Source organism: Asparagus officinalis, chromosome 4 (genome assembly GCF_001876935.1).
Source record: "Asparagus officinalis chromosome 4, Aspof.V1, whole genome shotgun sequence".
Lineage (NCBI taxonomy): Eukaryota > Viridiplantae > Streptophyta > Magnoliopsida > Asparagales > Asparagaceae > Asparagus > Asparagus officinalis.
The window spans coordinates 137221387-137245050 of record NC_033797.1 but is presented as its reverse complement, the minus strand read 5'-3'; the positions used below and the strand labels follow the sequence as shown (position 1 = coordinate 137245050).

Below are 23664 nucleotides of genomic sequence, written 5' to 3'. Positions count from 1 at the left end.
AATTATTACTACACAAAAAATTATAATAAATTACTATATATTAAAGTATGATAATATAAATAAAACTAATATACCGTATTATATTATTTAATAATATTTTTAATTATTAATATTGAACATATTAATGTATATTATGATTTGATAAATATTATATTTTAATTATTACTACACAAAAAATTATAATAAATTACTATATATTAAAGTATGATAATATAAATAAAACTAATATACCGTATTATATTATTTAATAATATTTTTAATTATTAATATTGAACATATTAATGTATATTATGATTTGATAAATATTATATTTTAATAAGGAGTAATGTCATCAATTATTATATTTAAATTATAATAATTATCATAAAATAAAATATTATATTTTAATAATAATATAATTTTTAGATAATATAATATTGAATAAAATAAAATATTATAATATTTTTATTTATATTAAATTAAATATTATGTTATTGAAGTATTATATTAAATATATTGTTCCTATATTATATCAATTATTACATAATCACATTATTAATATAATATATCATATTATTATAATATAATATAATAATTAATAACATTAAACATAGTTATAATTAATTACTAATTATAATATAACATATTATATTTTAGTATAAAGTAAAATGATATAATATATTATAATAACATACTAAATAATATACTAAACCAATTGGACAAATTAATTTGGACTTAATTGATAAATATATATTATATTTTAATAAGTTACCACATCATTAATTATCCCACTTGAATTGTCAAATCAAAGCTTCAAATTGTCTCATTATCCCAACTTGTCCCACTTTACCCAACTCAGAATATCTCAAAGATAAAATTGTTCCATTGGAACAATTATCCCACTTAGCCTCAACTTGTCCCAACTAATAAACCCCCTAAAGATAAGCGGATTGGGATGAAGAAACAATATCACTATAGGGATCTCCCTTGAGTGAAAATGTTGGCAACATCTACATATGTATGTTGGTTTGCGGCCACACACTCATACAGATAAATAAACTTGTGATTTCAGGAAGGATTTGGGAGCCGTATCTTTCCCCTCAGAATTCAACATTGGATCATCTATTTTGGGATCCAATTCATTACAATTGATCTATGTCTATGTTACGTGGGTACTTTGATCTTGAACCTCCACCTATATCCTACACGTCCCGTACTCATATCTGTACCTGACACTTCTTGGAGACCCTTTCATATATGCATGAATTTATTTAAATGTGAACCCAATTATACAATACATGTTTTAACTTAAACAATTTTCGTAGACTTCTTAGACATATATCCTACACTTCACATCCATTTTTGAAACTTGTTGGACATTGGTCGAGCTCGTTTCAGCCTTTAGAACTGCAATTTCAAAGAGTCATTTGAATATCTAGCTCAGAAGTCAGAACTATGACTACAAACCATCTGTTTTATCCGTGTCCCGTACCCTACCTTTTATAAATTTGCCATGTCTTGTACTTGCATTTGACCCATACCCGTAATCGTATTCATGCAATGTTGATCTATATTATTGAAGTGTTTATAGAACAAAGCTCAAAAAGAACAAAGCCCAATAGTTTTGAATAGCCAATAGTTTTGAATAGCTTTTGCCCATTCAAAGAGCATAACACAAATGATGGATGCTTCTCCAAATCCTTTCAGAAGTAGCCAAGTTTCTCCCCCCTCTCCCCCTTTGCATGTGCGCGCGTGAGAGCTAGCACGCTCTTACTCGTGCGTGTACATGTGCATGTGCATTTATATTTTCATGTATATTCACACGATACATAGAATTATCCTTTTTTATTATCATGTTCATACTTAGCAATTAGCATATTGATATCTGTCGGGAACATTTTACTTATGGCTTCGTTCCTGCATACATGTGCTACAGGTCTAGACTACTTCGAGCGAACTTGTTGCAGCCTCTGAAAGACATTAAAACCATCAATGCTCGTCTAGATTGCTTAGTAAGTATCTTCTATATGATTTCTTGACTCCTTGGTCATAATTATGATGATATTTGTTTTGAGAGGTCAGCGTCTAAGCTGAACTTTTGTCAATGATGCATGAACTTTATCTTAGATACATTTTAAACATATATTTGTTACATTATATACCTTGCAATTGCATGCTATCAGTTATATTTTTTGTGTATGTCGTTGAACCTTAGTTTGAATCTTCTAAGAACTCTTAAGTGAGTGGTATCTGTTGAAGTCAACAGCTCATCTACCCCTACCTAACTTTTGTTACAGTAATTAACAACCCCCTAATAGTATACACCTATCTCATAACAAAGCTCATATATAGGCATCTAAGTAGCAAAGGAAAATAAAGAGAGAAATAAAGAAAAAAAATAGTGAGTGGTTGTAAAAGAGTGCAGTAATTTGTAGTAGAGAGAGTGTTTGTATTGGAGAGTATAGTGGATTGTACTACTAGAGAAATAATAATAAAATATTTCTTAGTGTCCACTATTCTTCTTAACTCTACAAGTGGTATTAGAACCTGTCTTAGGGTGCGTGTATCTGCTTATCATATGCTCTGTGGCTGTCACCAGAGGTGGATTCTCCATATTAAAAAATAAGTTAGATTATAATTTACCCTTTAAAGGCATTGAGCACTATTCATGAGTACAACTCTATTCACAAAATGTGGTTACTGTTCACAAATATGGTTACTGTTCATAAGTACGGTTACTGTTCACATGAAATAGTAGAAGTTGCAGCTCGTGATGGAAGCAAGACGGTCAGGGATCTGCTCTCTCCTATAATGATCCTATCGGCATTCTTGAAGGCCAAAGTTCATGCTCAGTCTGGGACTGTGAAGTTGGTTAGTCAGGAACCAGACTTGCGTGGAGATATTGAAGCAATACCACGTCACGATGGCGGATCTGGTAGGTACGACTACTACACAAAAGACTTAACGGTAATAAGTATAACTACTGTGAGACGTGTATGAAGTTCTATTTACAAGGACAAGACCTCTTGGAGGTCATCGGGGGACTACAACACCTCGGGAAGCTGGCGAAGCACTAAGGAAGTGGAACATTAAAGCCGGCAAGACTATGTATGTGCTGAAGACAACAATAGAAGAAGATCTTGTATACTATATGCGAGATGCTAGAACTTCGAAGGAGGCATGAGATACGCTCGTGATACTCTTTTCGAAAAACAACGATGCTCGACTTTAACTTCTGGAGAATCAATTAATGACATTGTAACAGAAAGATCTGATAATCAGTCAACACTTCAAGCAAGTAAAATCACACTGTTCAGATATCGTTCAACTAGATTCAGATTTTAAAGTGTCTGATGCAAGGATGAGAAGAATAATCATCCACGGTTTGAGACTGGAATATCACTGACTCGTTGCCGCGACACACGGTTGTCTGACTTAACTAACATTATTAGAGTTGGAGAGTTTGCTCGCTACACAGGAAACCCTAGCCAAATAAATGGCCGACATTTCAATAAAAAGCGAAGATGAAACACTCTTCAGCAGCAAGGAGAGAGGCAAGCCAAGAGGCACAAAGAAACAGGAGTATGGAAAGGCCGGTTCAAGGAGGCAGCCAGGGCGACCATACACGAACAGAACACAACAGCGTGAGAAGCAAAATGATCATCGAGCAAGGAGACCCGACAGTAGCTGCTATAACTGTGAGAAGAAAGGACACTTCGTCAAAGATTACAACTACAAGAGAAGACTTGCAGATGGCAATACTGTAACATTGCGCAGGTGTCAAGATGAAGAGGAAGAATAGGATGCTCAAACATCCGTGGCCATCATTGGAGATGTACCAGTCGACTAAGACGAAGTTGTTAGTATAGCACTAACCTCAATTGTAGAAAAATCTGAGTCCGTATTTGCAACGGTTTCAGATCGAGAAGAAATTAGCTATAATAAAGATTGAATTATCGATTTTGACTGTTCCAACCGCATGACAGGAGATAAGAGGAAACTTGTCAACATGAAGGAGTATAAAGACGACCGAGAAGATGTGATAGCGAATAATTCGAGATTACCTATCACACACATTGAAAAGACTGTATTTACGTCGCGCTACAACCCTAATCGGATACAACTACAAGATGTGTACCATGTACCGGGTATGAAAAAGAACCTTCTATCTGTTCCCTAATTAACAGCTTCTGGAAACTATATAGTATTTGAGCCACAAGATGTAAAAGTCTATCAAAACTTGAAGACATCAGGAGAACCTATCATGGAGGGACAGAATGTAGAATTTGTCTATGTGATATCGACGGAATCGACATACATAGATAAAGCCAGAAAAAATAAGACGGCTGATCTGTGACATGCTTGGTTTGGCCATGTGAGTTATCATAAGTTCAAGATTATGATGGAAAAGTCAATATTGAAGGGTCTTCTATACTTGGAGATTCGAGGAGGGGCCATATGCGGAGGTTGTTAGTATGATAAAGCGCATCAATTACCGTACCAGAGTCAAAATTCAGAGCAAAGGAACTTTGGGAGCTCTTGCACTCAGATGCATTCGACCGAGTGAAGCAATAATCAATAAGTGGAATGCGATACTTGATCACCTTTATCGATGATTATTCGAGATATGTCTGAGTTTATTTTCTAAAGGAAAAGTTTGAAGCACTCTCCAAATTTAAGCAATTCCGAGAAGAAGTCGAAGGAGAACTCGACAAGAAAATTCGTTACCTAAGCACAGACAACGAGGGAGAATACACATCGAAGGAGTTTTACAACTATTTAAAGCAGCACAAGATTTGGTGACAACTAACATGCCCAAATACTTCACAGCAGAATGACGTAGCCCGAAAGAAAGAATCATCTCGCTGAAATTTACAGAAGCATGCTTTATGCCAAGAACGTGTCAGGATGTTTTTAGGCTGAGTGTATGAAGACTGCGACACATGTGATCAATCGGTTACCACAATCAAAATTGGAGTTCATATCACCATTTTAAAAGTTGTGGGATATTAACCTAACTGTAAGCCATTTCAGAGTTTTCGGTTGCGTATGTTTTATCTTCGTGCCTGATCAGCTTCGCAGTAAGTTCGACAAAAAGGCTGTAAGGTGTATTTTTGTGGGGGTATGATAGTGGAAGAAAAGGATGGAGATGCTGTGATCCACAACCGGATGATACTATACATCAAGGAATGTTGTATTTGACGAAGACTCATCTTGATGGGCTTCACAAGAAGTCGCGCTATCAGATTCTAAAGATCTGGAAGATCGACTACAAGAGAAGTTGGGGGAACAAAGTCAAGAAGAAAACTTACGTCAATTAGAGAAGACATATTCAAACTCTTCAAAGGAGAATAATCCATGGAAGACTGGTGTTTAACAGACAACACTAGAAGAAATGCGCCCGAGTCAGATAGAGTATATCGAAAAAGATTCAGTTGAACAACTTTAAAAATCAACGAGATCCAGAAAGCCGAATCTAAGTATGCTAATGTTGCCATTATGGAAGATGTGAAGGAGTCATCTAGCGTCGAGGAAGCATACGAAATTGCTGAATGGAGATGAGCAATGGAGGAAGAAATTCAAGCTCTACAGCAGAACCAAACTTGAGAGTTGGTGCCAAAGACCAAAGATGTCAAACCTATCTTCTGCAAATGGGTTTACATAGTCAAGACTCAACCGGATAGGTCGATTGAGAGATACAAAGCACGCTTGGGGGCTCGAGAATTCTCTCAACAATATGGATTGGGTTATGATGAAACGTTTAGTCCAGTTGCTAAGGTAACAATAATTCAAGTTCTTCTAGCTCTAGCAGCCAACAAGAACTAGAAGCTTTGGCAAATGGACGTGAAGAACGCATTTCTACACGGTGAGGTGGATCGAGAAATTTACATGGAGCAACCCATCGAATTTGAGAGCAAGGAGAAGAAAAGATATGTTTTTAAACTAAAGAAAGCTCTTTACGGATTGAAGTAAATTCGGAGAGCTTGGTATGACAAGATTGGTGAGTTTTTAATTCAAAGTGGATACTTTATTTCTACTGCAGATTCTAGTTTATTTGTCAAACAGACTGATAATATGCTAGCAATCGTGTTGGTCTATGTGGATGACTTAATCCTAACTGGATATGATGAAGCGGAAATCCAAAGAACGAGGATAAATCTCTCGGTCAAGTTTCAAATGAAGGAGCTTGGGGAGCTCAAGCATTTCCTCGGATTGGAGGTTGACTGAAGGAAGGATGGACTATTCCTTTGCCAAGAAAATTATGCGAATGACATGCTGTTCAAGTACGGGATGTTCAACTGTAAGTCAATCTCAACACCGATAGAGACAAATTTGAGACTGTGTGCACATGAAGGAAAATATTTGGAAGATCCAACTATGTATTGATGACTAGTTGCTAGCTTGATCTATCTAACGATGACAAGACCTGATATTTCATTTGCGGTTGGTGTAATGAGCCGATACATGCAGAAGCCAAAATAGCCTCACTTAGAAGCAATCCGAAGGATCCTAAGGTAAATCAAGGGTATAATTAAATATGGTCTCATGTATAAGAAAGGAGAAGAATGTGAGGTCTATGGCTATTGTGATGCTGACTATGCTGGATATCATGTTATTCGAAGGTCTACTATTAGAAATGTGTTTAGTCTCGGTTCAACGATTATATTTTAATGTAGCAAAAGACAATCAACGATGTCACTGTTAACTACAGAGGTGGAGTACCAGATCAAGAGCGATGACAACTCAAGAAAGCACGTGGCTGTTTTAGTTAATGAGAGATCTATATCAGTCCATAGACTACTCAATAGCTTTACATTGCGATAATCAGTTTGCAATATGATTGGCAGATAATCCCGTTTTTCATGTTAGGACGAAGCACATCGAAGTACATCATCATTTTCTTCGAGAGAAAGTTCTTCAGGAAGAGATCGTAATGAAGCCAATCGGAACAAACGAACAAATAGCTGACATGTTCACCAAAGCACTGAGTACTTCAAAGTTTACAGAATTTCGAAGTCAACTTGGACTTGAGAATAGAGAAGTCGTTGCTGAGAGAGAGTGTTGAAGTCAGTAGTTTATCTACCCTCACCTAACCATTGCTATAGTAATCACAACCCCCTAATAGTATACACCTATCTCATAACAAAGCTTATATGTACCCCCCCTAAATTTGATTTGTAAGGCATCCAAGTGGCAAAGGAAAACAAAGAGAGAAATAAAGAAAAAAAATAGTGAGTGGTTGTAAAAAAGTGTAATAGTTTGTAGTAGAGAGAGTGTTTGTATTGGAAAGTATAGAGGATTTCTTAGTGTCCACTACTCTTATCAACTCTACATTATCAGCTTTGTACAACCTAGCTATACATGTTTATATTATAATACCTTATCTGTACTACTTAGGAATTAGCGAATTGATTGAGTTCTATAATTGCCTACACTCAGCGCCTACTGGACTCCTGGACTCATTATTGAATGAATGAAGATGCTAAATAATTGTTTTGAGCGTAATGGTATAATTCTCAGAAAGTTCATTTGATACAAAGAAGCACCGGATAAAAAACAAATGAACTTCATCCTGATATGCTTTCTTACCTTGTTAATTTGCGGTGTTGGATGTTTTAACTAACTTGTTTATTATGATATGAAGTTTCCAGAGCTGTGATGCCAGATACGAGATATGTGGTTAACGAGGACAAATAAACTGCAAAACATATGTAACTTTCATACAAGGAAAATACAAATCTTGCTTTCCGATTCTGTCAAAGGCCGCTTGTCTCCATTGAAGATTGAAGATTTTATAACAAAGATATTTGATAGAACAAGTAGCCCTACTATTGTCAACACGAAACTGTGATGTTCCTATTAGGACAACTGATAAAACGTGGAGGGGATGATTAAGGCTTTAGGGGTTATAGGGAGTTGAAAACTATTAATCAAAGATGAATGAATCTCGTGGTAACAATATGCTGAAAGAATAAATTTATTAACAAATACTCAAATAGTGTTTCTATGAGCATTATTTTCATCAGTATCACTGCAACTATATATGTGTGTTTCCCTAGAATATTTCTTTATGGGGGATGTGTGAGGGGTTTGAGGCTATTTTATTCTCTACTTCATTTTTAGGTTTTTGGCTTGTCGAACACTTGGGTATTTTGAAGTTTGAAGTTTGAACACACTCCAAGAACACTTCCCATCAATATGAAGACTATCTGTCCATTGAAGTCGATCATGAAAGGTTCTGAAGTAATTTAACACTCTGGACATATAAATAAATGTCTTTACATATGCATCTATAAATTATACTCCATGTTAGGTTTTTGGAAGGTTCCTAGTGTTGAACACGTTTAGCTCCAAACTGAACTATCAAAGTATAACACACCACGCATATCGAGACCAATTTTTTAAGGCTTGTTTCTCTATTTACCCTCCAAATCTTCTGTATATTAAAACATACCATGTATTTGTAACCAATTTTGTCACGCCCCGGTTCCAAAATGTAATAGTTTGGAGCGTGACTCGGCCGACAATGCAACCATACAGTCACATTCATACCTCTAGATCATCCTGTATACAGATATAAATACAAAACTATACCAAAGAGCATGTAACCAAGAAAAAAAAAGGAATGTATAGGTAAAGAAATATCGAAAATTTTCATAGTTCTATGACAAGTCCACAATTCATCTAAAGAGAAAGGAAAAAATACACAATAGTCTGGAGAGTCACATGTGGCTAAAGAAAAGCCTAAACCAAATAACTACCTAAATCAACTGAACTGGATAACTGATAGAATGAATGGTGATCACTGCTGATGAGCCTGCCCCTCGAAATACTCTCGATCCTACGAAGAAAGAACAGTTTCCGAATCTGGGGCACACAAACAACAGGGGAGTCAGAAAACTCCCAACAAACATGTAAAATGAAGGAATTGTGCTCATGTGAGTGTATGCGGCAGATATAAAGAAAAGATGAAAATCTAAATTAATAATGATAAAAGGAAATGCAAATCATAGAGATCAAAATAATGTCCATCATCAAACACACAAGCGTATTATTATTATTTTAGATGTTATTTGAATTAGAGAAGAATATTTTCATATATATAAATCAGTTTCCCGTAAACCATCCTGGGAACACGGCTTCAAGTCAGGATGGACCCTTAGTTCTCATATATATATAAACCAGGATATCAAGAATGCGCACAAGCCCGTTTATATTCATGTTATATTCTCCGTCCAATTCTCCTTTATTAACCCCCATGTTTGTCTGTTTAACCTAAGTAACTGTGCATGAAATGTTGTGTATTAACCATAGTATTACCGTGGAACAACTTTCGTAAAACTATAAGAAATAACTGTGACCCAGAATATGTCCAATCAAGATGGGTGCATTGTCTAGTCGATGCTATAATAGTAATAGCCAAGGAAAAAAAATCTCATATCGGGATATCGATATCGAGAGCATAGCCATGCTATTATAATAGTAATAGCCAAGGAAAAAAAATCTCATATCGGGATATCGATATCGAGAGCATAGCCATGCTATGAAAGCACGCTTATAAATCACATCTCATATCGGGATATCGATATCGAGAGCATAGCCATGCTATGAAAGCACGCTTATAAATCACATTTTTACAGAAGTCGTTTTCATGCACAATCAATCTTATTAAACGTCACTAGGTGACCAAAATATAGCATCAGGTGATCCAATAAGCATTAATAGATCAAATAATATCATCAATCATCTTAATAAACGAAAAATGACTAATTCGCATATTTGTTTAGTGTCAAGCAGGCCAAACAAATTTTAAATTTGACTCCATATAAATCTGCAAAACTAATTTTAGTGAGAAAGAGGCTTAAACAGGTCTAAAATAGGATATTGGATCCCAACTTGGTTAAACGGGTCTGGAAAAAGAATAACGGGTCTGTAATTTGGAGTTATAGACCCAAACGGGTCTAGAAAATGGATAACGGGTCTGTAATTTAGTAACGGGTCCAAACAGGTCGGGTTTGAGGAGTTATAGACCCAATTGGGTCGAGTATTACTATATCGTGGATCCAAATGGGTCTAGTTTAATAGTGGGTCCGAACTGGGTCGGGTTCGAGTTCAAACCGACCCAAAATACATTTATGTGTGAAAAAATACAAAGACTCCAGGACTCAATCTACAGACCCATGTATCATTGTCCAAAGCCACTAACCAATACAACCAATAATTTTTCTTGTCATAGGTGATGCAGATAATAAGTAAACTTCAGTTTTCAGTCAAGTTCTTAAATAAATACTTCTAAATGAGTAAAAGATAAATTTATATATTATGTAAATCAAAATTTTTATCTTCTGATTTGTACGAAAAATTATGTGAAATTAATAGTACTAATGTCAATAATAATGTTAAGATCATGGAGGGAAAATATAATAAATAAATAAGATTAAAAAATATAGATCCTAGAATTGTAAATCCTTTATTCATTTCCCGAATAAGAATATAACAATAAAAAATTTTTAAAAAAAATCTCTAATAATATTAAACATGAATTCTACTATTTATTTCTATGTAAGGGAAAAAAATGAGTTGAAAATGAAGAACAAGCTAAAAAAAAATTTAGAAAATAATTGAGGAAAGAGATGCTTGCCGATCCGTCGAAGAAAAGATTATAAACCCTAAATCCAAGAAAAAACTCAAAACCTCGTCCCTCTCCTTCTCTTCTTCTCTGTAGTTTTTTTTTATTTTCGTTTTTTAAAGCTATTGTGAAGAAAAAGTAGATGAGATGTATATAGATTTTAAAGAGATGGAATAGTTAAGAGGTTTATATATATATATATATATATATATATATATATATATATATTTCAAATCCAAATGAGGTGGGCCTCCTATAAAATCTTGCATACAAAAAAAAAATGATTATTACAAATTTTTTAAAGAGGTTTTCTCTATTTGCCCTCCAAATCTTCCATATTTTTAAATTCCCTCCAAATCTTGATATTTCTAAATTGCCCCTCAAATAACCGAATTCGGATAAATATACCCTTAACTTCTCAAAGTTAGGGAATATGCCCAGTATATTCCCTAGTGCTCTTTTATATTAATGGTTAAGATTTCTTTTGGACTAAACTATTACTTTATAGTTAACTATCTAATAACCATGTTAATTAGGAAACTGTGGGTGACTTGGATGGTTGGGAGGTTCCAATATGGCTCCCAAGGTCTTGGGTTCGATTTCCGTATTAAACAAAAGTTAATTAGAAAACCCCAACCAAAACATATATTCCTTCAAACCAAACCTGATCCCACCGCTTCTTCTTTCTCCTCACTGCTTCTCCTTCCTCATTGCTTATCAAATAAAAATACAGACAAGTGCATGTTAAATATTGAATTGGAACTGATTAAATTTATTTTCAATGAACATCATCTTACAGTCAACACAAACAATCTCAACATAACCCAACTGTGTAAGGAGCATGAAGTTTCATAATCAAAATTCATATTGTAATCAGATTTCCCCAAACTACATTCTTAAGCATCATAATTAAAGTACAAAATCAACTAGAACGAAACCCATAAACAATATAATTGTTTGTGAGATATGAAAGTGATTTTTCTGCAGTATGATCAATTCCATTAATGAACACCTAAGCATGAGAAATGAAAAACAGAATCCTCCCAAGATCTCCATATATTCATGAGAATGATGAACATTTCAATGTGGCTTCGATGTAACTTCGGTGAAGTGATTGAGGGAAAATTAAGGCGAGTGAGACCTAGTTTCAATTTGGGGAAGAACTAGTTGCGTGAAACTAAGGGTGATTTTGGAAATCCACTCATTCACTGTTACTAATTCAATGTCGGCAGAAAGGAGGGGTAGATTTATTCTAAGTTGGAGATTTAGGGGTATTTTTAGAAATACCAAGATTTGAGGGGTAAATCTAGAAATACAGGAGATTTGGGTGTAAATATAGAAAAGAACCTTTTTTTTTAAATACCAACAATATGGAGAAATGGCAAAGGATAAAGCAATACTCCAGCATGTTATGTTAAAGAAAATACAGCAAAGTTGAGTACAAATTTTCTTCTTCACCCCTATATACAGGTTTCTGAAGAAAGAGAGAGAGAAAAAAAAACTTATCTACATGACTGACAAACATGTAGCTGTGTTATTCTACACGAGCAGCCTGAGTTGTTTCTAATTTTAAGTACTTTCCCCACTTTATATTAACTCGAAGACCTTGCTTTGTGTACTGATGCTCCAAGTTTGCAATCTTTATTCTGTTGTCATTCCTGAATTTTCTCTACAGATCCAACTTATCGACATCTTACTTATGAAAACAATGGATTCCAGGTTTAATCTATATGGACTTGTATTTTTCATAACTAACAAGATCTTCTAGATATTTAGCGGAAATATGATTGTAACAGCCTTATCCTACAGATCTTCTGTAATCTCTTGTCTACATCTTTGCCAACATGCTAGAAATAATAGTATGCTCTAATCCAGCTTGAGAAGCTAACTACTTTATGTATAGACCACTAAACTAATTGAAATTACTTTAAGCCGATGAAACTCAAGTGCAAGAAGTTGCACGTAGTGACTTATAAGTGCTTACTACTGCTTACTATCTACACATCTCTCTTCAAGCAAGAAGAAGAGAGAGAAATCAGTAACAGTGAGAAACTCCACATGCAGAGCATGTTACATATAGTTGTTTTATTATGCTATACTGAACATTAAAAGGCTTTGGATTTGGAGAGTTTAAGATAACTGGATTTTAGTCAACTATTTCCCTAATTATATGGGACCATGATATTAGGTGACAGTAGTTCAGAAACAGATTCAGTTTGGGTCAAGTTGTTCAGCACTACAACTAGGGCCCAAATAGAGTTCAGGGTTGAATTCTCTAACTTAACTCGACTTTCAAATTTCATCACAAACTTGTCCAAGGTTTGGTCCCTGCCTTTGCCATGTTCAGTAGAGATGAGTTGCAAGCCTATTTTTCTTTCCTATTTAACTTCATCAAGGTCATTTGCTAGGTGCAATGGAGTCATCTATTACTTTTCCAAGAGACATCATAGAGTGTGGAAGTTAATTTAGAAGCTGTGTGTTGGGGGATACACATAGCAGGGACGACATCTTCCTTTTGTCATTTCTGTTGTTCTTAATAATAGTTTTTTACAATTTTCTGTGATGGTGGATTATGCCATTTAGGGTTCAGATACTATTAAGGTTTTACTTGTGTTGCTTGAACAACAAAGAGAAGGTTGGTTCAACATATGAAGGTTTTCCTGTTTGGTTGTTACAAACATATGCTCTATGATCTCTGGTTAAAGTCTTAGAAGTGAATGCAGGTTGCTGGTTCATGACCACAATTACGTGGAGTAAGTACAAGTTAGAATATACACTTTGAATTGGGATATGGATACAAATTATGTGTTTTGGGGATACTGGATATAGGTAAATAATGAGGACATTGGTTGTTAATTAAAGACTGTTAACGGTAGGAATGGGAATTACCTGTTGTGTCCAGAACAAGGGGGAAGCCATACACAAGTTAGACATCTGGATTATAGTTTCATAGATATAGGAGAGATTGTGACTTGGCATAAAACAAGCATATAAAGTTGGACTAGTTGAGAGGCCATACCATGCAATGTGATTCATGCTGGACACTGATTACGAATGGATTTGTTTTGCTCTGGATTACATGTAACTGGAAAAGGTTCTTGCAAGATTTAGTATGACCACTGGGGTTTGGCTTCTGGCTAATTCTGTTTAATGGAGTGTTATTCCGTTGACGCACACATACACAACTTGCGTGCTGCAGTATTATGAACACTGTTATTATTTAACTAAAATTTGATGATTTAGAAAAGGGGCTAAGATCATTTAGATTTAAAGTCCTCCAGTCAACAGTCATATTGTTTATATCATGCTCTTTTTCCTGATTTGCGTATCAGGATGAGTTGATGAACAATGAAGAGTTATTCTTTGGTCTATCCCAGGGTCTCCGTAAATTCCCTAAAGAGACTGGTAAAGAATATTTAGCTTTGAACATAGGCTAATTTGTATGCCACAGTTTATCAACTAGTATTAACCTTATGTTTATTCATCTGTCCTTTTTCTTAGATAAGGTTCTATGCCACTTCTGTTTTAAACCAAAAAAGATCACTGAAGAAATTTTGAAGCCTGCCAACGGAAGAAAGAGTCAATTGTTGATATCGAACATTATCATTCTGAAAACAGCTCTAGATGCCTTGCCTTTTCTTACAAAGGTATATCATTTTGCCTTACTTTATACTGCTGTCATCTTTATCATATTAAAATCTTTTAACTACAGTTCTCAACTAAAACATTATAACCATGTGATCTTATCTATATAATTGTATTCTCCATCTTTCTATCTCCTTGTGGCAAATCATATGCATTTTTTCTTTCTTTCTTTAGCTACTGTAGGCATATCTACATCACCTCCAATCCTTCATTACTTGTGCTATATTTATTTATCTCATGCATTGTCGTTTGGATTTGAACAGAAAACAGGTCGATTTTTTGGCACATTGTGTATGTGACTGTTCTGCCAAGTAGATGTATCATCCTTCTCCTCCTCCTCCTCTCTCTCTCTCTCTATGTGTGTGTGTGCGCGCGCGTGCGCGCGTGTATGTATGTGCGCGCACGCGTGCCATTCTCTATATGTGTATGGACATTTGTTTAGCTACTATAGTCTATCTTTTCAGCATGTGCCTTGAGTTAGCTATCTAACTAGTAATTTTATATGATATTTCAGGTGCTCAAGGATGCAAAGAGTTTTCTGCTTTGCAATATTTACAGATCTGTTTGTGAAAATGAAAAATATGCCTGCATGAGACAGAGGTTTGATTTTATCTTGTTCTTTTCATCTGTGTAGGTGAACATCTAATTCTATCTAAAAAAAAAACTTTTCAGATATTAAACCTTAGAGAAAACGTGCCACCAACTGTTGGTCTATGTAATCTGAAAGTGAAAAACTGCTGTTAATTCATGTTCCCAAACAGCACAAAGAGCATAACTTCTTCAAATATGATAATGAAGTCTCAGTTCTTTGGAGATTACTTAAATATCATCACTCTCATTTAACATTCTCTTTCGTATCGTAAAGGATCACAAGATTTTATAGCATCATACAGGGATTTATACAGAAGAACATCTAGAAATATGCCTTGTAAACCTTAAGTTTCATAAGGAGCTGTAAACCTAAAACTATCTGTTAAGGTCAAAGAAGAATATATCATTTTTCGTGGTCACTTCATAGTACGAAATCTATGTCAATTTATGCAGTTATGATCATCTAAGTTCTTGCAGTAAGCCATTTATATAGGCTATTCAACAACTCAACTAGGATAACAGTTTGACTCTTAATTTTTTAATGTACTACTGCCTTTTCATCCTGCCAGTTATTTCTTGTTTAACTGTTTAGGTCCTAGGATAACAGTTTGACTCTAATGTTTAGTGTGCAACTGCCGTTTCAGCCTGCCAATTATCTCCTTGTTTAACTATTTAGATTCTTGGAAAGTGATGTGGCTAATACTCATCCACTCTTTCAATTTGGTCCTTGTACCAAGGATACCCATATTCCTCATATATATGAGAAAAATGAGTTTCCTTGGTACCAAGCACAAAATTGATGCCCAGTAGTGATGTGACCACTTCTCATCCACACCACTCAAGTAGCCCACTTGAAAATGGTTCCGACTTATTTACTCACTCATTGAATGAGTGGATGAGAATTAGGCACATCACTCCAAGGATGGTCCTTGGTACTGGTACCAAGGATACCCATATTCCTCTCTCTTACACACACACATAAATGTATACACATGGACACGCACACACACACACACACACACATGTACATACATGTGTGTCGTGTGTGTGTCTGGGTGCGCGCATGTGCGCATGGGGTGCATGCGTGCGAATCTGGTGTGTGTGCTCACACATGCACACCTTCACCCGCGCCCGCCTGCCCGCCTGCCCACGCATTGATGCACTGCACCCACTCACCACATGCCCCCACACCACACATCCACCCATGCCTACACACACGCACGCCCACGCCCACACACCCACGCCCACAAACATATGATGTTTGTCCTTATGAGCTTTATGAGTTAAAAGCCTTCCATCTGATCGTTCTGAGATAACATGTAACTAAGATTAGTCTAAATGCACATTTCGATGTTTTTGTCTGTCATAGTTTGTTCTTCTATTTAGCTGATCATCACATGCTGTACATTCAATAATCTTTATATAGGTTCTCTTCTTTATGGTCCTTCTGAGATATTTCAGATAATAGTCGTTAGAATCTATCCGTCAATATTAATATGCATATATCATTCACTATATCCTTCCATTTGTTTCTACCTAAAATATGTCCATGTGATGCTGTTGTTGGAAATGATCAACAAGGTTATGCTGATGCTGTTTTCTCATAATCTAATGGTTAGTTGTTAGGTTCATTCAGTCTCCATGTGTACAATTTAGTCTTGCTTTCAGCTTGAAAAACTACTGCCTTTCAGTGGTATGCAGTGCATAGTATACAAAGATTAGCTTCTCATCAGCATTTTCATATCTTCTAAGCTTATTATGGTCCCAAAGACAAGCATAGTTTTGTTTTGGGAAAGCTGGAGCTCTTTGTGTATACTTGCTTGTTGCATTCTAGCACTGCACTCGTAAATGGGTCAAACTGTTGCTTGTGTGTTGCAATAGTTGAACAAAAGTCCCAAATCTGTTTTCTTTTTTAATCTTCTGTTCCTTGGCTTAAGTAACTATATTTCATCCTGGCCACTCAATAGATATACACTGCTGGATATAAGTACTATTCATTACAATACTTACTCATTTGTATTTATGATTAAGTTAATAACATCTCCATTCTTATCCGGCAAATTCAATGCTTCTCCTCAGTTTTAAAATGCTGTTATGTAGTCTTTATCAGTGTCCAAATCTTCTGAGTTTTGTCTCAGAATTGGTGATGCGATCGATGAAGATGTTTTACATGCAAGGTCTCCCTTTGTTGCCTGCACACAACAATGTTTTGCCATCAAAGCTGGAATAGATGGGCTTCTTGATGTTGCCCGGCGTTCTTTCTGTGATACAAGTGAAGGTAGTTTGACTTCTATAACTGCTGTTGTTGTATGTTCTGCAGTACTCATCAAATTGTGGTTGCAGCTATCCATAACCTTGCAAACAAATACCGTGAGGAATTTAAGATGCCAAATTTGAAGATTCCTTATAATAATAGGCAAGGATTTTACTTTAGCATTCCCCAAAAGGACATAACTGGAAAACTTCCTGAAAAATTTATTCAGGTTTGATATATACATCGTTTAGTGCAAATATAGTTCTAGTCGATGCATGATATTCATTTAATACATTATCACACAACAGGTTGTGAAACATGGGAAGAACATGCACTGCTCAAGCGTTGAACTTGCTTCAGTAAGCATTTTCCGCAGCACACTATTTTCACAGCACGCTACAATTTTTAACTAGCATTTCTATGTATATTGAAATTGAAGAACTTATGCTTCCTATATGTTGGATGAAGCACATGCTAAGGTATTCAAAGTTTACCCAGAAGTTTCTCTTCATCTCGCACATTCATAATACATTGGTAATGGTCATGGCTTAAAAGTGGAGTATAGATGGAGCCAACTAGACAGTTTCTGGTTTGATGAGGCTTGAAAACCAGGCTGATGTCATTTGTTACCGCAAAAGCAGTGTCAAAGATTTTTTTCCCTTCTGCAAGTTAAAATATCATTATAATCAAATGCTAATCGGATCTGCATATCAAACACAAAAAAGAGAAGGAAAAGTTATTTGGAACAGAACTTAAATAAATTCTAGTCCCATTTCTTTCCAACCTTTATGTGGCTTTATCACTTTGATGGTTGTTTTGGCAGTCCATAATATGATTCGTTTTGTTGTTTTTCTGTACTTTTGTTGGAATTTTTCTCGTCATTCAGTTGTGTTGTGTCCTATCCCTATCAGCATTTCTGTTCCATGAAATAGTCACTATATATTTCCCTTAAGCTAGTTTTAGCATTTAATGTTTCACACTTGTCCAATTTTTGAGTGGGTTTATAACTGTGTAAACTTGCAATACTAAACTTTTTATTATTTTGTACTGGACTGATTCACTTCTACTAGCTGACTCATTGGCTACTTTTTAATGTTCCCTGATTGATACTTTTGCCAATACCCTTGGGCTAGCTTACTATTCAAAACTTTCAAGTTTCATGTGGTCTCTTATTAGCACACAAATGTATAAAAAGTAGTTGATTTTATAGTGATGTATTTCGAAGGCATAGATTTCTAAATCCATTAATTAGAGTTAAACTCCAAAATCCATAGATCACTAAATCCCTGATTCCCTATTCTCGAATCGAACTGAAAGGGAAATTTCACAGGTACGAAATACCATAGCTTTAGTGAAACTGAAAACCAAGCTCTATAGCAAGTAGCTGATTTCATAGGGATTTATTTCAATGTCTGTAACTAACCCGTTCATCAGAATCAAACTTTCACTTATCTTCCTTAGATGGAAATCATGGAATGAAACTGAAATGTAAACTTTGTTTTCTGCTGACTCCTTAAAATGGGAAATACATCTAAACACTATTTTAATTAAGATGAACCTTTTTTTTGCTTAAGCTAGACTATTTTAACCCCTTAATCGGAATCAAGTTTGAAACAGACCTCTATTCTTTTACACTGGGGTCAAATTTTGTTAATCAAGTACTCAAAGGTGAAAGTGTCATTTATCAATTGGATCTGGCTTAAGTAATATTCTGGAGTTAATTTTGTGTTTAGGAATTTAAGCAAACATTTGGCCCACTGTTTAAGTATGTCGGAGATCTTAGCTTATTCACTGGGGCAAGCAACTATTATCCACCATTCAAGTATGTCACAGATCTTAGCTTATAGTTGGGGCTAGAAACATTTGGCCCACTGGTTCTTGTAGCATAGTCTAAAATGCATCTGACTGCGCTGAATTTGGCTCCAATAGTAAACAATGGTTGGATTCCTCTCTCAAAATTGATCCTTGAAAGTACTCATTGTCTATCAAAATGCATAAGCATAACATTTTAATGATGTTTCTTATAGTTGAGCATATTGAAATTGTACTCTATTATCTAATAGGAGGAAACATAATTTGCTAAGCTGTTGTTTAAATGATATATTAATGTGTTGCAAATTTCTTTTTCAGCTAAACATCAGGAATAAATCTGCAGCAGCTGAATGTTTTATGAGGACAGAGTTTTGCTTGGAAGGTAGCAATAATGTTGCTACGGTTAAGTCTATATTTGAGATATATATTTTCTTTTGAATTTTGAAAATGTCTATGACGAGTTTGGTGTATATTTATTATATTTTGAACTAAAAAACCTTCTGAAGTATCTTATACGGCTGACAGGAGTCAAATTCCCATTCATTAACATTGTTGCTCCAAAAGTTTTCCTAGGAGACAAATAGAAAAAGTCCCAACCCAGTGGTCTTGTAGGTTCTAGCTTAAAGTTCTTATTTTTAGTGCTGCAGATGAGCTGTTCATAAATAATTTATTCCAAAATTTTTTGGGTCATAAATATTTAAATATTTTGTATTTAGTATTATTCTAATATCACCTACTCCTGAATATGGCTTCAGTTATTATGACTATTATATTTCTCTTTGGCTAATAGTTTCCCTTACAGGACTAATTGATGACATAAGGAAGGATATTTCCATTTTGACACTGCTCGCAGAGGTCTTGTGCCTTTTAGATATGCTAGTCAATTCCTTTGCAAACATGATATCTACTAAGCCTGTCGATCGCTATACAAGACCAGAATTCACAGGTAGTTACTAGTTTTTTGCTTATACACTCCAATATTGAGATGGCAATTTTCAAATTCCTGATTTCTAACTTGGCAGTAAATGGTCCGATGGCAGTCGATGCTGGACGGCACCCGATTTTAGAAAGCTTGCACAATGATTTTATTGTGCGTTTCCGAAGTTTGCATAATCTACCTTTTCAATGAAACTGACTATAGTTACTATAATATTCTGACAACAGAGACTGATTTTGTAAACTTTCTTATGCAGCCTAACAATCTTTTCCTATCAGAAGCATCAAACATGGTGGTTGTCATGGGCCCAAACATGTACAATTTATGTTTTTACATTTTTTATTGTAGATTTACATTTACCTCATTGCAGTGTATTTCTTTCTTTACGTGATTAACATTACCATTATTTTGTATACTGTCTACGTTTTACTGTTTCCAACTGTGTTTTGCATTGTTTTATCAGGAGTGGCAAAAGCACTTATCTTCAACAAATTTGCTTAATCATTATCCTCGCACAAATTGGGTGTTATATTCCTGCGCGTTTTGCGTCACTAAGAGTTGTTGATCGCATATTCACTCGGATAGGGAGTGGAGACAATGTTGAATATAACTCTAGCACTGTATGTGACTTTGAAACCTCATCTTATTTCTCCATGTAAACGATTGCCTGCTTGATTTCATTTTTGGTGGGAGATTCTCCAGGGGTCTGGAATTCGCTATCCTTTATAGCTTTTGCTATACCTATTTTCTCATAATATGGAATTTCTTAATTATTCACACCTTCCAAAATGATGAAACTAAAGTACAAAGTTCCACACAAGTTTCTAACATTATCTAGTGATGCTATTGAAAGTTTAGTAACTTATATCAGTGGCTAAGTTTTGCAACTTTAATTATGAAGATAAATATTATTCGTATGATTTTGATGTGATCAGGTCTTGAGCATGGAAATTGGGAAGTATAAGAAGTGTATTAGAGAAACCTTTTCCCCCCTTATCTTACATTTGGAAAAGAGTAGTGATAACTACACTATGCCACTCAAGCTAATTCCATGCTACCAGAGAGAAGTGTGTGCAAATTGATGACTCATCAAGGGAGCCCATACTTCTTTCTCTTGTAGTTTGAGAGTAGTTTAGAAAAGTGTAGTGTAGTTAGCATTATCGTTTGAAAAATGTAAGATGAAATGAATATCACCTTCCAACCAGAAGACACAGGAGTTATTAGACTTTGGAACTATTTTATTGGTGTCAAGATTCAAAACCATTAACTACCAAATAAAGTGTCATACCTTGCCCTTAATAAGTGCATTTGTCATTTGTTCAATTATTTCTGCCACTGCATGTTTAGAAATGGTTGTCCTCCCATGACAGAATATTAGATATAGAATGGGACTAGGATAATATATATGGAGCTACTGATTTTTGTTTCGGAAAAAAATCTGGAAGCATTAGCTATTCAACAACATGACCTGATTTTAAAATCCGCTTTGTACTCATGGCTGCTGGGAATTGAACTTGCTCGCTACCATGTCAAAGGTACACTACACCAAAACTCTGAAGTTTTGATGATGGTTTAGGGCTACCGTCTTATATTCTAACAAAGGTGATTGACTTGAGAGAGAAAATATTAATTATACTCCAGTGATAGTAGAGGATGGTGATGTCTTAAAGTAGTCCTAATGATGGGTAGTTTTTGCCTTGCTGAATTCTTATAAGCTCTCTAAAATGATCAGGACTCATCCTATTTATTATCACCGATTATCATAGTTAACTTAACCTTCACCAAAATATGGTTTATTTTGGAACCTAACTCTAAATTTACAAGGGCGCCTAAAACTCGACTCAATTTACAACTTCCTGTAAGCATGAAATGAACTCTACCTATTTCCTTCTATTTTTCATATTATGGTATCAAGGTTGCTCTTAGTCAGTGAGAAATACTGATTGTAGAAGATGGAAGTGACGTCTTAAAGTCATACTAATGATGGGTAGTTTTTGCCTTGCTGCATTCTTTTAAGCTCTCTAAAATGATCAGAACTCATCCTAGTTATTATCACCAATCATCATAATTAACTTAACCTTCACCAAAATAAGGTTTATATTGGAACCTAACTCTAAATCTACAATGGTTCCTAAAAGTCGGCTCAATTTACAACTTCCTGTAAGCATGCAATGAACTCTCTATTTCCTTCTATTTTGCATGTTATTGTATCAAGGTTGCTGTCTGTTGGGAAATTACCCCTCAACATAGTCACAACCCAGTTGAGTTCAGTTGGGATTGAATTTGATGAAGAAGTACGAGCATTGATACTTCTTTCTTCTCTACCAGAAAGCTGGAACGCTACAGTCACGGCTGTGAGTAGCTCATCGGGAAGCAACAAGTTGAAGTTCGATGACGTTCGTGATCTGGTTCTTAGTGAAGAGATCCGACGGAGAGAATCGGGTGAAGCTTCAACCTCCTCAGCTTTACACACGGAGTCTAGGGGAAGAACTTCAGAAAGAAGTTCAAATCACGACAGATCAAAATCTAGAAGGAGCAAATCTAGATCAGGAAAGAAAGACTTCAAGTGCTACAATTGTGGCAAGAAGGGTCATTTCAAGAGGGAGTGCTGGGCACCGAAGAAAAACATCGGCGCACAGGAGTCTGCCAACGTGACCGAGGAAGGAGGTGATGCTATGATTCTAAGCGTCAACAGTCCAATTGAATCATGGATTCTTGATTCAGGGGCATCCTTCCACTCCACCCAATGCCGAGAAATCATGGAGAACTACGTCAGCGGTGATTTCGGAAAGGTACATCTAGCAGATGATGAAACCTTGAAGATTGTTGGTAAGGGAGACATTCGATTAAAATTGTCAAACCAGACCACATGGAAGCTGCAAGGAGTAAGACATATTCCTGGTCTTAGAAGGAATTTGATCTCTGTGGGACAGCTTGATGGAGAGGGTTATTGTACAACCTTCTCGGGTCATGAATGGAAGATTACCAAAGGAGCACTCGTCATTGCTCGAGGTAAGAAAAGTGGTACTCTCTATATAACCTCTAACTTAGAGAATATCATTGCAGTAACAAATGCAGATGGAAAATCAAACCTATGGCACCAAAGGCTTGGTCATATGAGCGAGAAAGGGATGAAGACACTTCTGTCAAAAGGGAAGCTACCGGATTTGAAGAATGTAGATGTCGGTTTATGCGAAGATTGCATCATTGGCAAACAGAAGAAAGTCAGCTTTGCAAAGATTGGCAAGACACCCAAGACAGAAAGGTTAGAATTAATTCATACCGATGTATGGGGACCATCTCCAGTTTCATCTCTTGCAGGCTCACTGTACTATGTCACCTTCATTGATGATTCTACAAGGAAGGTGTGGGTCTATTTTCTAAAGAAAAAATCAGAAGTCTTTGATACCTTCAGAAAATGGAAGGCCATGATGGAAAATAAAACTGGTTTGAAGATAACGAAGTTGAGGTCAGACAATGGAGGAGAGTACAAAGACAGTAGATTCAAAGAGTTTTGCGCAAACAGCGGGATCAAGATGGAGAAAACAGTTCCCATGACACCGCAGCAGAATTGCATAGCAGAGCGCATGAACAGAACTTTGAATGAACGTGCCAGAAGCATGAGGTTACATGCCGGCTTGTCCAAGTTCCTATGGGCTGAAGCTATCAATACCGCAGGCTACCTAATCAACCGCGGACCCTCAGTTCCCTTGGATGGTGGAATACCGGAAGAAGCTTGGAGCAGAAAAGAGGTAAACCTTTCACATTTAAGAATTTTTGGTTGTATCTCTTATGTACACATAGATTCTGCTGAAA

The 23664-nt window shown here is 35.7% G+C and overlaps 1 protein-coding gene across 4 annotated transcripts in view; it reads left to right on the top strand.

The window, feature by feature from the left end:
- Positions 1-23664, top strand: part of LOC109839493 (DNA mismatch repair protein MSH4) — a 52033-nt gene that overhangs the window by 10284 nt on the left and 18085 nt on the right. For all 4 annotated transcript variants that reach the window (XM_020407945.1, XM_020407943.1, XM_020407944.1 and 1 more), the window contains exons 8-19: positions 1916-1991; positions 13942-14014; positions 14111-14256; positions 14769-14854; positions 16984-17123; positions 17189-17328; positions 17408-17458; positions 19230-19293; positions 19714-19857; positions 19934-20001; positions 20105-20163; positions 20312-20468. In XM_020407945.1, coding sequence (XP_020263534.1) covers positions 1916-1991; positions 13942-14014; positions 14111-14256; positions 14769-14854; positions 16984-17123; positions 17189-17328; positions 17408-17458; positions 19230-19293; positions 19714-19857; positions 19934-20001; positions 20105-20163; positions 20312-20468 — 1204 coding nt within the window. The remainder of the gene's footprint in view (positions 1-1915; positions 1992-13941; positions 14015-14110; positions 14257-14768; positions 14855-16983; positions 17124-17188; positions 17329-17407; positions 17459-19229; positions 19294-19713; positions 19858-19933; positions 20002-20104; positions 20164-20311; positions 20469-23664) is intronic.